This window comes from Ammospiza nelsoni, chromosome 2 (assembly GCF_027579445.1).
Source record: "Ammospiza nelsoni isolate bAmmNel1 chromosome 2, bAmmNel1.pri, whole genome shotgun sequence".
Taxonomy (NCBI): Eukaryota; Metazoa; Chordata; class Aves; order Passeriformes; family Passerellidae; genus Ammospiza; species Ammospiza nelsoni.
This window is the reverse complement of record NC_080634.1, coordinates 24,861,676-24,879,085: the sequence shown is the minus strand read 5'-3', so window position 1 is coordinate 24,879,085 and position 17,410 is coordinate 24,861,676. Positions and strand designations below refer to the sequence as shown.

General features: G+C 38.2%; 1 protein-coding gene across 1 annotated transcript in view; it reads left to right on the top strand.

Annotated features, from left to right (window-relative positions):
- NME7 (NME/NM23 family member 7) overlaps nucleotides 1–17,410 on the top strand; it is an 88,741-nt gene that overhangs the window by 43,759 nt on the left and 27,572 nt on the right. The window contains exons 8-10 of the mRNA XM_059466649.1: nucleotides 4,964–5,028; nucleotides 5,828–5,896; nucleotides 9,526–9,627. Coding sequence (XP_059322632.1) covers nucleotides 4,964–5,028; nucleotides 5,828–5,896; nucleotides 9,526–9,627 — 236 coding nt within the window. The remainder of the gene's footprint in view (nucleotides 1–4,963; nucleotides 5,029–5,827; nucleotides 5,897–9,525; nucleotides 9,628–17,410) is intronic.

Genomic DNA, 17,410 nt, shown 5'->3' with positions numbered 1-17,410 from the left:
CTTTTTTTCCCTATGGCTTTTCATCATTCTGCATCTTATAATGCCCTGTCTGCCATTCACTTGTGTGGTCTTGCCTTGTTCATAGAAATTCAGAAAGTTGCAGCTGAAATTAAGCCTTTGAACCTTCCCCCCCTTTGAATCTGTCAGTTCCCATTCTCAGCTGTGTCACATAGTTGGTCATTTTGGTTTCAAGGCCCCCTGAGATTTAATATCCGTATGCATAATTTTTCTTGTGCTAGCAGTATCCTGACTTGTACTTTCCAGTAAGGCCGTGGTAATATCTTTGTTTTCACTCCTTAACTTTTAGTATTTTCAGATGAATATTTTCTGTAAAGGTTTTCGCCAGTGCTGCAGTGTTGACAAAGTTCTCCATTAATTTCTGTAAAACTGCCCTTCAAACTTCTCAAGGTTCTCCTTTAATATTCTCCTCTAGGTTTGTCCTAGACAGAAATGAGGGATAATGGAAAATCCTGAACTCTATCACTATGAACAATATTCTTTCAACGTTTCTCACATGCTCCTCTCTCTCCCATCTGGCTTTTCTTTTCCTCCTCATCACTAGCCTGGGGGGCTTTTGAGGTCCCCCTCTCCTTTGCTGGCCCAGAGTGTGTCACTCAGGAGACCCTCTGTCATTCCCTGGTGTGCCAGAGTACAGGTGCAAAAATGACTGCATATCCTTTTTCACACAGTACACAGTGGGGCTGGAAGACCAATAATTATAGATTATCACCATGACCAAACTTTTGGGGAGTCTAGAAATGGTGTATTTATGCTGCATAGTAAACATGCCTAGAGTTGTGTTATTCCTAAGTAGAAAAAGAAGAAAAGAGAGAGAAACCTTGTTCTTCAGGGTATAGGTTGACCAACTGATAGGAAGAAGTGCACTTTTTGAGAAGGACGTTTGTTATTTACTTACTGCCCAGTGTTTTCCAATGTTGTCTGAAACAAAGATTAGCAAGAACTTCAACTGAAATATATTGCAGGGGAGCCCAACTCTAAATCCCACTTTTCCATCTTCTAGAGTTCAAAAAGGACTTTGCTTGGAGTCAAGCCTGATTGTGATTTTCTGGAGTTTTGAAATAGGACCTTACCACTTGGCAGTAAAGAATCAGATTATTTCATTATACTATGAAGCAAAATTGCATTTCAAAATGTCAGAAAAAAGCATTAAATTAAATTTCTACTTATAGTTAGTGATATGTTAAGCACCCAGTACGGGTTACTTTTAGAAGTATATTACTGGATGAGGTGGATCATCAATCTGATCAGTCATGGCAGTTTTTGTATTCCTGTCAAAAACCCCCTGATGTTCAAGAGGAATTATTTTTAATTATTGGAAGGATTTAAAAAAACGACATATGGAGGCTGAGATGAGGAATCTAGTTCTTGCCTTGATTTGAAAGCAGTCTGCTATCTTGCCTAATGAGCTTTTGTCAGAGGAATGGTTAAATTAGGAAACAGGTCAAGAAGAAAGGGAAGAGAATGTAGCATTCCTATTCCTAGAGCTGGGAATGAGAATGAGAATTCTCTTCTAGGGAAGAGAATGTAACATTCCTATTCCTAGTGGTTCATAGTGCACTGGGACTGAAAGCTCCCCAGTAGCACAGCTGCTGGGGCTCATTGATTAAATGACTTGCATTAAATTGTTTTATTTTATCCCAGTGCATAATTCTGCAAACAGTGGTAATATTTTTCAGTCTGATGTCTTCCCTGCTACTTTCTGTTTCTTAATGAAGAACAATTTTCAAATACTGTATGTTGTAAAGCAACCAAGTCATATGATATTAATGTAACTGATGAAGTCTTGGTACTTTGTAATTTTACCTGATTAAAATATATTGGAAAATTATTTCTGTCTATATTGGAAAACTATTATGTCCTGTACTAGGTTTGTAGTAATATAATGCTGCCCAGAAGACAAGAAATGTGTGCCCGAGCTTCCTTTCTTTCACTCTTTTTTCTTGGATTAGTGTTAAATTCCCTCAGTTGTATTTAGTAATGCTTGGGATTCTTTTGTGCTTTGTGACTGAAAACTTATCATAACTGGTGCCTAATATGTGGCTTTGATTTGTGTTCTTACATCACATTTTAAACATCCACTGACCCTTTTTGAAGGGTCCTTAGAAAGTTGTTTTTTCACTACAGATTTGGATTTTAAAGTTGAAAAGAACTGTTGAAAGCTGCTGAAATGGCACTCTAATTAGCTCATATTTTCCTGAGCCTTATCTGCCCCCAAAGAAGAGGATATGTCCCAGTTCAATCATGCAACTAGCTGAAAGCCTCAGACAGATCCCAGGCTGAGCCTTGAGCTTGCATTCTTCTATTGCTTGGGGATTGCCTTTGTGCTTTTTGTTTCTATTTTGGTTCAGGTAGAATTTGAAAGGAAAGTGTCCCTAGGAGAAATGATGTGTGGATTTCCTAAATTGGGACAAGGCAGAGCAAGTCACTGGATCTGTGGATCTGCGCTGCCACTGGCAACTAGCTTACGCTCTGCTGCCTCAATTCCCACATCCTGGAAGTGGAGCTAGCATCCTGCTTTGCAAACATAAATGAAATCTCATGGCCTTTCTTCCTCAAGGCACTTTTAATTTTGTGGGTGAGGTGTCTATCTGTCTGAATGGTGACACTAAGTCCTTTGGTTAAGCCTTTTGGATGTTGAAGACATGAGCAATCTGTCTGGAGCAACAAAGTGCTCTGCTGCTCTGATGAGTGAGAGTGAACTCAGAAATACATTGGAGAGGAAAATCTTGATAGATTTATCACAATTATTAAAGAAACCTTGTATTAAAGACCTTTATGCAAAATACTTTCCTACTTTCATTCTGTTGTTAAATACCTTCCTACTTTCATTTCTATCTCCTCTCTACACAAGATATAGGTCTTAGTGACTTTAGTAGACAAACAGTCGAGAAAGCTGAATAGAGTCCGCCTTTTCTTCTCTTATACATGGATTTTATTTGTAGGTTGTAAAACTGCTGAAGACAAAAGTTCTGTAAAAAGCAGATCTCCATAATACCCCCTAAGTTGATGTATTTTAATTAGATGCTTGCTGGCTTAGAGTGCCTATGCAAGTTGCCTATTCTTGACTGACTAAGTGTAAAATGGATATCTGTCAGGCAAAGCAGCTGTCTCTAATGTTTCTAATAGCTTTTTCCCTGCAAGTGAGAGTGACCATTTATCTGCCAGTGCCTTGTCTTCATCTTTGCTGATTTCTGGTGAAGCAGTTGACCAGAGTGTTGTCTTTGAAGTTTGAGAATGAGGAAATGTTTATGCTGTGTCACATATTTAATTAGTTAATTAGTTAAATTCATTTATTTATTCAATTTATTTATTCATTTCCTGAATGATTCCCAGCCAGTCACTTGATCTCTTTACAAACTGCCCATTTATCTCTGAAAACAAGACTGAAGGCTCACTGCCTCAGCGGAATCTGTGTGCAAGCATCTAAGCTGCTCAGCCTTTCCAGCAGAGTGGACAAAAAGAAATCAGAGTTCTGGATTTTTTCTCTGATGTGGTCTTATATTTCCTGGGCGAACCTGTCCAAGACCCTTCATTTTGTTGTTGCAATTTTTTTTTTTTAAATCTTAAAAAATGGGTATTTTTTTAACTCTGGGTTCACAGAAGTGAACTTTCACCAAAACATGGTGGAACAGTATAGTGGGACAGGAACTGTATTTGCCTCTGCTTGTTTCTATGTTCTATAAATACAAAGAGCTGCATGGACTGAGTATGCACTGAAATCTCAGATATTCCCTTCAGTAGTTGGAAGATTTTTGGAAGAAATATGCAGTGTTTTGTAGAGGGAAAGCTTTTCTACACAAACTTAGTATGAAAATATGGTAGCAAATACTTCAGAGACATGCTTGGGTTTTTTTTCGTTTTCATTTTTAAATACAATTTTGAAAGCCTTTCAACCCTCAGTGTCATTTACTCAGAGCTTCCACTGACCTTTTAATGTGGTAGGAAGCTCCCCAATCCTATGCCACAGGTAGGCTGTATCTCAAGCATGCTATAGCTTCCATACTAGCTTTGTTTTATTCTCATCTCCTAAATTTGTGCAGTGCTAAATATCCTGAAATTTAAAGACTACTTAATAAAAGGATCTGATGACCAGGAGTCACATCTGCTGTAATAATTCGTTACAGCGTATTCTTCTGTGATTAACTCTTTTCTAGATAAATGTACAGATAATGTGTTCTATAAAAAAAACAATGATTCTGTGAAATTCACTCATACAGAGTACTGTGCTTGGCTGACATAATCCATAATCTCCAAAATTGCCTGATCTTATAAGCACGGGCAAATCTAAAATATACATTCAGTGGAAAATCAGTGGTTCTTGTTTTCTGAAGTTCCATGTTTTGTTTTACAATATCAGTCAGTCTTTGAGGATGTGTTCTGGAGAGAAAAAGCAAGCAGTATCATCAGCAATAGCATATTTGTGAGCTGTAAACTTTGAAGGAATAGGTTACTTTGCACTAATGTGATTTTCCCATAGAAGACATTAACTCCTGTGCTAGTTCATTGGCAACATTTGTTATCATCCTGCATTGTTTCTGGCTTAAAGTAAGACCTGCAAAAATAAAATGACAGCTGGTGCTCTGAATTGATGACTGATTAGCATCAGTATTGCCAGTGGGTCTTCATTAAAAATATAAATCTTGGTCTTGCAGCAACTGGGTGTTTTGCAGTTGATCTGAGAAAAGCAAAGGCCTCGCTAATTACCTTTTTTGGTAGAAATTATTTTCAGCAGCTTCATGGAGTTTAATTATTTGAAACCATCAATGTGTAAGCTCATATAGAACATAGAATGTGTGAAATCCGCCCTGTTCTCTGCTTCCTCTCAAGCATTACACAAACACTGTTTTTTCAGTTTGAGAATAAGCAGTATATTGGCATAATACCTTTCAGTTGTAAAATCTGCTTTTTGACATTGAATGCTGTATTTTCCATGTTTCTTCAGGGCTTTCTGGAAAGATTATAAAAGCCATCCTCAAGGAAGGATTTGAGATCTCAGCTTTGCAGATGGTAGGTTTCCTTTTGTTTGTTTTTATGATAAACGGAAGTTGGAGTAGTGCTGTATGCATGTCATAGTGGTGCACAGGTGTCTTCCTGCAGTATAAAATCCTTGTGCAGGCTGTAGCAGTGTTTTGGAATTAGCATTGTCCTGGTGATATTTGTGTTTTAGTATCTGACTGATCAGATAATCTGTTTCTGTTTGCTTGGTGACCTTGAACCAAGACACTTCACTTCCCTGTATCTGAGTTTCCCCATAGTTAGCAGGGGAGGTAATTATATCTGTCTCTTCCAGAGCAATTTGAGATATCTTTACAAAATGTACTAGCTAAGATTAATTAAACTATTTTTAATATCCTTCCTTATTTTTTTAAAAAATATGTATTAGTATGAATTACAGGGAATGCTTTTAAAGGTACTTTAGGGGTTTTGACACCCTGAATACCTCAGCAGTTAAAGGGATTTGGCACAGAGATTGTTCCCAAGAGTCCTGCACTTCAGTTGTGGTGAAAGTCTCAAGACCTGACATTCTCCTATCACTCAAATCCCTATCACAAATGAAGAATAGTGCCTTTCTCAGTGGGATCAGCCAACGCTACATTGTCTACTTGTATCTGATGTAGAAAAGGTACTGTGTGCTATGTTGCCTGTGCTATCACTAAGTTGCTGACATGCTTCATATTACAGTAGTAAAGCCATTCCTTTTACCTAGTAAAAGTTAGAGGATTCTGAATGTTTGCTGGTTAAGAATGGCTGTCTATGTATTCCTGTTGTTGTTTAATATAGACTGGCTAACATTTTGGTTTTTTAGGTCAACATGGAGCGTCCAAATGTGGAAGAATTTTATGAGATTTACAAAGGCGTTGTCCCTGAATACCTGGTAAGCCTAAGTTTAACAAGAATCTGTTCAAAAATAAAATATGCTCAAGTGAGGAAATTACCACATTTCTTATTGCTTGGGATTGTGATGTGGTTTCTTTTGTTGAGCAGTTCTAGTCTGTTCTCAAATAAATAAATTCATTGTGAGAATCGTGTTATGTGTGTCATAATCTAAGACAGCCTTTAATGAAAATTGTTCAGCTGAGGAATTTGTAAAATACAACAGAGTCATGTCCCCAGCTTCCCCCAGAAAAGTTATTTTATTGGTATTGAACTATGAGACTCCTTCACACCTGCATCTTTATTTGATTGGATATTGTAAGAGTGGCTTGGACCAAAATACATATTTATAATTTTATTTACAATGAGGCTGCTGTGTTGGAGGCTGTCCTAATGGCATTTTGAACTATTCTTTGGTTTATTTGTCATATATAAGTCATTTGACTTATATATAAGTCAATCTGACTTTCATAAATATTCAGAAAATTTAAGAAGTTTGAGATATGCTGTAATCCCAGTGGACATCTGAGACTCTCTGCAGTGTTATGATTTCTTGTACTGTCATGTAAAACTTCCTGACTGCAGATAGAACAATGGGAATACAGGAAGATGAGCTTGTATTTCTGGATCACCTTCTCTCAGAGGATTTTGGTTCATTTTACTCAGAGTAATTTTTACTTTACTGTTCTGTTGCAAATTATCCTTAATTTTTAAATGGTTACATTATTGTAAGTTTTCTACATATTTACTAATATTACTCTGAAAATGAAATTTTAATTATTTTTTTCCTCCTTTATGATTGTTCAGTCTATCTTATTTCAACAATGTTTGTAGATTTGTCAAATGGGTTAGGAGTGCTGTTAATTCACTCTCAGATTGGGGAATACTCATAAAGTGTCCTCTGAACATAATTTTTGACAAGTACCGAAGGGAGATTGGGCAGGCATACTTGTGGGTATGTGGCAGAATTTAAAAACTGAAGTATCTGACCAGTATTTCAGGGTCTGAGGAGTCCTGTAGTGCTGCAAATGTCTCTGCTTTGAACAAAATGGGAAATTCTCTGCCATTTTCTGCAGCTCTTGGGCTGCACAATCTCTAACCCTCTAACAAGTTGCAAATTTTAGTTATATAATTAAATTGAAGAGTTACTCAGAGGGGAAGGTGACATTTAAACAAGGTAAGTCAATAAATAAAATGCGTTGTAGGTGATGTCAAGAAAAGTGAGATTCTGGGGCTCCATCCTGCAGGTTATATGTGCTGGATTGACTCAGTTGAAAAGAAAATCAAATTCATATTTTCATGCATTCAATATCTGAAAAGTAGGAAAACATAGAAAAGCTAATCATGATGGTAAAAGGTTCTGGAGAAGGCACACATGGGAACAGCAATGGATATTGCAGTGCAGTCCAAATAGGAAAGTGTGTTACAAAATAGGATATTGGAGAAAGAATATGACCACTTCTATATGTGACTCAGAACCATCTGTTTTGATCTAAATTTTATTTATCATTCCAAAATAACTCAGCAGAAAAGATACTGGCATCCAGAAATCCTTTTAAAAAACCGTAGTTCCATTTCTTCTGGTTATTTCTTGTCAGTCAGATAAAGGTTTGACATTGTATTTAAAGTATTCTGTGAAAAGAGAAAGCTGTACAATTGCCCAAAATTTTAGCTTTTTGAGCATCTCCTACATGGGATTTTACATACTGTTGCTTAGTTTTTGTGCTGTTTTGCTTTTATTTCCTACTCTAGCCAGAATAGAAAATGGGGAAAAAGAGGTGAGATTATTTCAGCTCAGAATCCACTTTGTTAATCGAAAATCTTTGAACTTGATCCACCTCCAGGAATGGTTCTGGCTGACCACAAACCATGCTATTTGATGAATAGTTTATTCAAATTTGATGTAGCTGTAATAGGTGCCTCACCAGACATATGTTGTCTGCTAGTTAGACTCAGCTCTGGACTTGATGAGGCTGTGTAAGTAGATCAGGCTTGTCTGACACAGAAGCACCTGCCTCTGTGCTGTACCTGGTGGCATCTGGTCTTCAGGTCTCAGCTCTGTGCAGTAACGAAGGAGTCAGGAGTCACTTCGGTCATGTTGTTCACTGTTGCTGGTGGGATCTTTGTGCTGAGACAGAAACAATAAAAGAGGGAGGAACTGTTTACTGTTTCTTAGCAGAATGAAATATGTGCCTCTTTGACCTGTTTTGAACAGAGGATCTGTTGGTGATAAAACAGTTTTTGGAATTAAAATATTTATTTACGTTGTAGAGCATGAAGCTAGTCTGCACTCCTTCCATGTCCTTAAGGAATACTTCTACCTAAATTTCCTAGGATCTGGTTGATGATAGAGGCACTGGATAAAATTCAGAGAGGGGAGCTTAGGCACATGTTCTCAGTATGGAATCCAGTATGAGCATAGTAGCTTTTGCAACAGTGCTGCTTTACTCATAGTCATTGTGTATTTCTTTTCTGTCAGAATTCATAGAAGGAAGAGAAGGACTTAGTTGTTGTTTTCCTTCTGCTCTTTCATCCACTCTGTATGCTTTGCCATGGTTCGTCTTTGATCTGCCTGTGGCTGGTGGGCATGATTGCAGAACCTTGTTAGTCCTTACCTATCCTCCCTTACTTTCTGTGCATGTTTTGCCCTTTCGTCTTTCCTCGTTGGTTTTGATTCCTTTAATTGTCTTGATTTGTTTAAAACTTGTCTGTCCAGATTTCTAGACAACTATGCAATTATAAGGCCGTGATTTAAAAAAGGAAGTCAGACTAGAACATCAAAATAGATTCTTTCTGCTTGTGAAACCCATACCTCTAATTAACAAACTCCAAAATGGCACTAATGCCCAGGGTTATTTTAAGCTTATGAAAGCTAAGACCCATCTTCATCACCCACACAGAACTCACAATGTCTCTTTACTCTCCTGGAGACTCCAGGGAAACAGATGATTTCACTGTTACTGAGATCCTGGTATTAGTACATCACAAGAATGTTGCCAGACCCTTTCCCTGACAGGTTGTGCCACAGGGACAGATACTGTTGGCTTGTGTGTTTCAGCTTCTCCAGTAATCTGTGAGGAAATGACAAAGAGAACCAAAAGCTCAGGAGACATTTTAATGACTTAAAGCCATCAAATGAGTATATGTTTAAGAACAGATAGGCTGTGTACTGTGCTTCTGGTAGGGAACACTGCAAAGTACATTGCTGCCTGTGGAACTGGCTGAACGTAGCGTGATTTTCCAGGTTTAAAACCCAGCAAAGTACATTCCAGTGATTCAGTCCAGTTTGACAAGTTACGAGACACTGCCTTGGAATCTAGGTCCAGATCAATAAGGATGTACCTACAAAAGAATTTAAAGTATTGTGGATGCAGTTTTGTGCTATTCAGAATCCTGTTGAAGCTGAATATCCAATTTTTCTCAATTTTCACCTTCTAAACCAAGTAGCAAAATGGAAAACATTTCTTTTGTGGTGAGTACTAATGGTATCTGTTGAGTGTCCTCACTTTCCTAAATGCGTGTTTCTTAATTGTTCGTGTCCTGTAAGTTTGGGCCTTGTTTTGGGGAGAAATGCATCCCTTGCTGAAACCCAAAGAGTTCAACTTTTTTTCTGTCTTCTTTCTCTTCCAGGAGATGGTTTCAGAGTTGTGTTCAGGCCCTTGCATAGCAATGGAGATTAGACAATTAGATCCTTCAAAAGTGTTCAGAGACTTCTGTGGTCCTTCTGACCCTGTAAGTACTTTCTTGAGGGATAAATAAAGCATAAAAAATTGATGTGCAAAGTGAATTAAAATGTCTAAGTGTGGTATAGCTGCCATATGCCTGCTGCATTCATTAGAAATATGTCAGTATTACCTTATTATAAGAGGTCAAACACTGACCTTGGTGGACTAATTTGCAAATCCTTTAGCAACCCTTCTGATCTTACCTAAACCAGATTATAAAATACTGTGATGACATTTATGTGAAAGGAAAGCTATCTAGGCAAAAATCTCTGTTCAAGAATTCACAAATATAAGAATGCAAAGCTTCAGAGCCCTGCAATGAACAGTTATTTCTTGTGGATGCTAGTGTGATCACATGTTAATTCACTTCAGTCAGTGGCATTCTCCTAGGATGAAACTGAAAGAAAAATAGGTTCCTTTGATTTTTAGAAGGAAGCAAACAAAAAAGTGTGTCAAAGTTCTCATACCTGTTTGCTTCTAGCTTTTGTTTTTCATTTTTTGAGGTGTATAATTACATATGTGTAATACTGTGTGCAGTTTGAAGACAGGTGTAAGTACTGTCTCAAAAAGTTTGCAGATTTCTGTTAAACAGTGAAGGCTGCTCTACACGCAAGAAGAATGAGGTGAAAGGCACAATGGAGGCAGTGAAGTCAGGGCTTGTATGTTTTTTCTTGTTATTATTTAATGTTTTAGTGGCAGACTTGAGGCAAGTCATCAATCTTCTTGGAAAATAATCACACGAATGTTTGAAGGGGAGAACAAGTTATTCGGGATGTTTTTCTTCAGATACAGAGTTTTCATTATAGAAAGCACAGGTTAAAGGCATTATCCAAACTTTTATTGCCTTTTCTGTTTGGTAACATTCAAGTATTTCCCTACCGGGTTAGCATCTTGTAAACAGAGCAAAAGCCATTTATCTGACTAAGTTTTAACTGTAGGATGGTATATCAGTAGTAATGTACACAAACAGTGGTTTCAGTTTTGTTTGAAATTCCATGTTTAAGGTTACTGGTCTTTAAAACATTCAAAGATACAGTCATTTTATTTGGGCCTATTACATCCTTTTCATGTGTCTGCTTGTTTAATACCTGATAAATTAAAATCAACGTATGCTTGCAAACATCACAGTGGCTTTTATTTATGAAAGACAATTGTTTCTATATAAGGGGAATTTCATTGGTTTTCCTTACTCACATGAAAAACTGTAATAAATATACAATGTGTGTAAGCAACTATTGATGAGCTGTGGGACTGAGGGATGTATAAACTGATGGGTTTTCTGGGTAACAGAAGAAAACCACAGAGGGGGGAACTAATTTCCTGTCTCCCAGATCTCTTGCTCCTCAGTGACCTAGTGATGCTGTTTGTGTTTCCCTGGTAATGGTTTAATGTCTGACTTGTGAAGTGAAAATGAGTACCTGCCTGCTTCTAGTGGAAGCACAGGCTGTAAGTTTTGGACGCTGACTTCAGAGCAGTTCCACTAATGGTATGTTTGGAAGACAGGCAACTGTGTTTTATTTCTGTGCACTGTTTTCTGTCTAAATTGCAAATTAATTGATTCACCAAGCACATAAAGCCTATGTACAGTAACTGCAGATGCTGTCAAGACTAATCATTGCCTGAAGTTAATCTGTCTCTTCAGACAGTGTTTGTAGCTTGTCCACAAGGATAAAGGGGCTAAGGTATCTTGGCTTTTGTCATTCCCAACTGGAATTGCCAGAGAAGCTCACACCTGTGCTTTGTGGTTACAGTATTTGTCTAAAATAGGAGTAGCAGAAACCATAACAGCAGTTTCATTACCGAAAGAGGTTATATGCAGACCATGAAGATAATTAGGACTTGATTGATGTTCTAGTGGTTAAGGAACATCTAAGTGTCATGAAAATAGTGCATTATCATTAAGAGATCTGGATCTCTTTATAGCTTGTCTTTTTACATATGATAGATTCTGATGTGTGTGCAGTCTGTTCAAAAACACAGGAGAAGACCAAGTTCACTACAAAAATGGACTCATTTGGGTCACTTTTGCTCCTGTTACAGAGTACCTTATCTGCCACTGAAATCACTGTCATTGCTTTCAAGGCAAAGTGCTGTTTGAAGTGACTGAAGGTCGTTGGAATTTGACTTATATAATGAATCTTTGCCAATCACCTGTTCTGTTAATTATATCTTAAATACATAACAAATGTAATAATTACTTTGTGGCACATCAGATATCTGAATCGGGTGTGAATGTTTGTTAACATGTCTGTTCTTGGTTTTTACAGGATGTATATGTTTTAAGAAAGAATTAGAATTCTTCTATTTTGAGGATTAGACTTTATTAAGATAACAATTTATAACAAGTGTATAATGCTAAAAATGAACTGGAACTCTGGACTGCTTTCTATAAGCGGGTACTAGTTTGTTAGCACTGCAGGTCAGTAAAGCTCTCTGCCAAAAATATCCTTAATTATAAACCACCTTATAAATAATTTATTAAAACCTCCTGTGTGGTAGTAGGGAAGACAACTAAACAAAAAAACTGGTTTGAGGCTCTTGGTAGTCATGTGTGAAGACCCTATCATACCTGGAAAGCAGGTGATGAAATAAAGGTACTTCTCTGGAAAGAGCTGTGCTGAACATGCTCACTCCCAAAATTACTGTGGTCTAATTGAAGGGTTCAGTGTGGCAGATTTCCGGCTTGTGGAACACTTGTCCCCAGTAGATAGTACCTGCAGTAGGATATATGCCTTTCTGCAGATCCTGCTTGCTCCTTGCATCCTTCTGGTATGCTGGCACTTTTCTGCTGAGTGTCTGCCTGGCTCACTGTACTCTCGGTGTGCTGTCAGCCTCTTTAATCACAGCTCATTCTTTTGTGCCATTGGTGGTCACACCTCAGGCCTTTCTGTAGTCCAGTTGTGATGCTTGTTCTTGTCTTCCAGTTGCATTCTCTAGTCAGGTCTCAGGCTCCTTCTATGCGCCTCTTCCTCTCTGTCCTGGTTTGCCTCTGTGGCTAATATGTGGGCCTTGGAAGTGGAAGGTTCTCTCCATATCTGCTATAATAAACAGCTGTTTACTCTTTACTTATTTTTGCAGTACCCCTGTAAAAGGCCAGCAGTTATACTGATGCCCATCTTGAAAATGTTTATTTGCAATGTTAATAAGAACTGTTTAAAAAGGTGTCTGAATGTCACACAAGACTGCAGCTTTTCAGGAGGGGAGGCATCATCAGTCTGCTATGCACACAAAACTTTACGTTTTGAAATGCTGACATCCAGATATTTAAATTACAAATAAGAATGGGGCTTATGAAATGACTTCAGGTCCCACTGATTTTCATGGTGTGTCTGGATCACTTAAGCCCTTTTTTAAAATACACTATCAAATCTTACTATGCAGGTTCTTAAATTACATATTTTTTTGCTGGATGTTATTTCACTGTGTTTCTATTGGTGAAGTTGAAAAGAAAGGAAAAAAAATTGAAAGGAAAAAATTTTTAAATTTCATCTATGACAAAGAGGTAGCTGTTCTAGAAAACTAGGAAGAGGACTTTAAAAGTTCTGATTCTTACAGAACACGTGTCTTTTCAACTTTCAGTACACACTATTACTTGGAGGTAAAAGTTACTAACTGGACCAAAGTCTGACAGAAATGAAGTTGTGTTTCTCCTTCATTGTAAAGAAATGAAAATGCTTGGAGGGGTAGGGGTAAATGCAGCATGGTGTGCATTATGAAAAAAAGCTGTTTTAAGGTCAGTAAGGAAGAAAAAGAAAGCAACCTATTCTGCATTGATTTGGCTTGCTTTAACATGGACCGGGTTGTAAAGTCTGTAATGGAAAACCTTGGAACAAGGGGAAGGTGGCCAGGGAATCCTGTCACCACTTGAGTTTGCTGGCATTGATATTTCATTTCACTAATGTTTATATATTTTGGGCCTCTGGAGCAGTTAGAGGCTTTTTGTTATTACTTAGGTCTGAAGCTACAGCTTTAGTTTTCACATCTTTGTGCAGCTTCTATATTGAAATAACTGCTTGGTACCATTTTGTCATGGAGTTGTCAGGATGATTACTTAGTATTCATAAAACACTTGAAAAATGCTGTAGAAATTAAGGTGGGGGTTTTTTGTTTTGGTTTTTTTTTGAACTTTGTTCATATGCAAATTAAAAAGTTGGTTATAATACATTATTCCAAGAGTCTACATCAGCTACATGTTCCTGGCTGACTGCATAAATTTTAGTATTCCTAAGAGCTTTTAACTTGGAATTGGCAGTACTCTAAACATGACTCAAGTCCCTTCTGTTGTGAGATACTATTAAAGTGGTGGGGTGTGCTGCAATATTTCTGCATCCTGTGGACTGAAAGGGGATTTTCATACGCTTGCTTTAAATCCTAACCTGCATTCTTTTTACATTGGGGATTTGTACCTCTAAGAGTAACAGTGTATCAAGTCATTTGTACTTTTGCATGAAAGAGCTGAAAGGGAGATTAGATGGTTAAAACAAAGCAGTGAACTGAAAGAGCTGGAGTCTGCTTTAGCTCCATTCCTGACCTCACTGTGTGACCTTGGACAAAAAGTTCAATATCTTTCTGCCTCAGTTAATCACATCAGTTAAACAGGGATAGCTATGAGCCAAAGAGCACTGTTGCTGTAAGATTTTTGTTTTTATAGACCTCCTGTGAATCTCTAGCAGTGAAAAACAGGTATATGTGAGGCCTACAATGTTCATGTTCATTCCTAGAGCTACATTATCAGCACAACATTTTCATAGTGCATCATATAAAGAATAGTTTAGTGGAAGATGTAAAGGAATATAAAGGCTATTTTTGAGCTTCCAAGTACTTGTTTTCTGTTAATACCTCTATAGCTATTCCAGTGTGGATTCTCCCTATAGCCTAGTGAGCCCTGATGAGAGTGTTGACAATGAAATACATAATGTCTTTCAAGAGAAATAAGATTGTTTTAATCTAACTCTTTATTGAAGAAAATTTTAATGTAATTGATAATCTGCTCAGATAGTCTGAGTCAAGTAATAAAAATAAAAACTTTCATTCAGATGCAGACTGTTACTAGCTTGAGTAGTAAACAGACCAATCAATACCAGTTACAATACCCTGCTGTTTAAGCCAGCAATAGTAAAGACATGATTGAATTGCTTAGATGTTATTTAGGGTCAATCATCTGACTCTGTCCTTTCAGTTTTTAATTTCTACATTAATTTCTCCAGGTCTAATGAGAACGTGTTCTAGACAGAGCTAAGGCTCTTAGTTGGGAGACAGGGTAGTTTTTATCTGCGGAGGTGCATTCTTCCCTCTAGTGCAGCCCCCTTTTTCTGAGCTGGCACTGCTGATTCCTAAACCCCAAGGTGTCTGTAAGTTCGGGACTTCTCCTGCCTTTTTCCATGTCACCTGTTCGTGCACAGGCAGGGGATCTAGAAGAAAGGAAGTGCTGAGATAGCTGTGCTCTAATGACTCATAGCTGTAATGTGACTGCAACTAGGTGTTGTCACCACTGTTTTAGACTGTCCGTATATTGGTGTATGATTTGAAATTTACCTCCAGCAGTATTACAGTTTCTTGCCAGAAACAAGCCTATGTCTGTGGATGCCAAACACTGCACCTGTGGCAGTGAATTGCTTTCCCTGGTTTAAAATGCATGGAGTCTGCACTGGCTGCACCAGGAACAAAACTCATAATTATTTGTTCTTCCTCTCAAAGCTCTGTGTAGCCCTGGGAGCAGCTGAGAGTCAAGAATCCAATAAGTAATTTTTACAGGCATGAATTTAATGATCATAGTAAGTTCTCCTGATGTCTTTTTTGCTTCTGAATATGTACTGCAGATGTCTGGCAGGCCTTGATACCCACCCTACCCCTGCTGCCCTATTTGCTTTGATCACATGTATATGTCCTTTGTAGTGGCATGGATGATCTGCTCACAGTTTTGAAGTGACCAACTTAGAGCTGTGTTTCTTGCCAACTGTCTCCTCCAAGCCGCTCTTTGCAGGTGATGGGCAGGCGTTTGATAGCAAGAGGGATTTCAGCCCCAGGGCAGTATGTCTGTGTGCAAAGATTAGAACAAAAATCAGAGCAGTAGTAGTGGAGGAGCCCTTTACTTGCAAGTGGTTTGCTTTAGATGTGGCTTGTTGTTGCCACAAGGTTGCTGTCATATGATGGCAGTTCAGTGTCATGTGGAGCTGGAGCTTGTAGGCTCACTTTGATTCTTGATGGCTAGATTGAAATTTGCTGTTATTAGTGGTGACTGACAGTCTCCATCAGGAGACTAAATATTGACAGAGCCCTCAAGACCTAACTCTACTTTAAATCCAGTATGATTGAGGCATGTTGGCAAAGTTACAGTTGGAAAAAAAACGCTTTTATCTGCCACTCCTTGTCTGTGGCTCCAGCGCTACTGAACTTGAATGTGTTATCAATGCAACTGTTGCTGCCTAAACACATCCTGGATATGAGCTCACTGGTCTTGAGTTCAGTGGTCCCAAATTCGAGTAATCTGCTAAAATAGTTAATAAAAGATAGTGCACTGTCTATTACCAGGGCCACTGCCACCACAGAGGCATGATACTGGAGAGTCTGCTGCTTTTGTCCTCTGGAGAGAAGGTGTTTGTGCCCTCTGGGAGAGGGCTGAGAGTATATTTGCATCTCATTTCCAGTTGCTGCAATGCCTTTTTTTATAATTAGTTGACTACCAAAACCCCTCTAGCCTATGTAGTAGGGGGTTTTTTTTGGAGTTTCTTCTACTACCTGACATTATGATATTTTAGTATCCTCTGATGACAAGACATGTTTTAAACTGATTTCTGGACATTTGCAGGAAGTTACAATATTTTGTCAAAGATTCTGTATGTCCTTCTAGAAAGGAGCATCAGCTTCAGTGTTCCAATCTGCATTTCTGTCTTTCCCTTATGTCAATCTATCTCTGGCTTGGAAATGTTTCTTTCGGGGTACCTCTCACCTCGTTCCAGGCTGGAATAACTTGCCCTCTTTTAGCAATAGGAGTGAAACTTAACATGAGCCCAGAGACTGAAGGAAAGCAGATCTGTGCCACAGAGCATTTACAGCATTGGTTACTGATCTTCCTTGACTTGCTGAACTACCATGGAGATCTCCTAATTACTCTCCAGAATGGCTAATGTGCCAGGATGTCCTGGAGCTGGATGTTTTTGGGCCTTTCCCAAAAAGTGTCACAGGACCAGCCATTTTGGTAAGGGTTTAAGCTGCACCTAGAATATTTACTTTTTAAGAAAACTCATTTTTTTTTGGTCAAGACCTTGGTACTGATCAGCTCTGCAGACACAGAAGGACATGTAATCTGATCTGAAATTACAAAGACTAATTGCATCTGTACGTAGGTGGGAATGAAGACTGAAAGACTAGCTTAGAAATCATAAAGGCTCCCTTTGCACTCAGACTGAGCACAAATCAAAGAAGTAGGTGTGTGTTATTAAAGAATTGGTTATTTTAAGCAGCTGTGATGAACACAAGATTCTTATAAATGCTGTAAGTTACATAAATTTGTCTATTCTGCCTTGAGGAGGTGGAGTTTTTCTGATTGCGCAGAGTTTTGGTAATAACTATCCATCTGTAGGTCTTGTTCTGCAAAATGAATGCTTCCACACCCTGTTTGCATTGTATCTTCCTGGTAATGTTCTCTCCAAACTTTGAATAAATGCCATGCTTCAGCATAGTGTTACTGATTAAGTATCTCATACTGATGGCTCAAATTTTATTTTAAAAGTGACCACACAAAGTTTTAGAAGTGCTTGCCTAGTTTCTTTCAGCATTTGCTTGGTTTG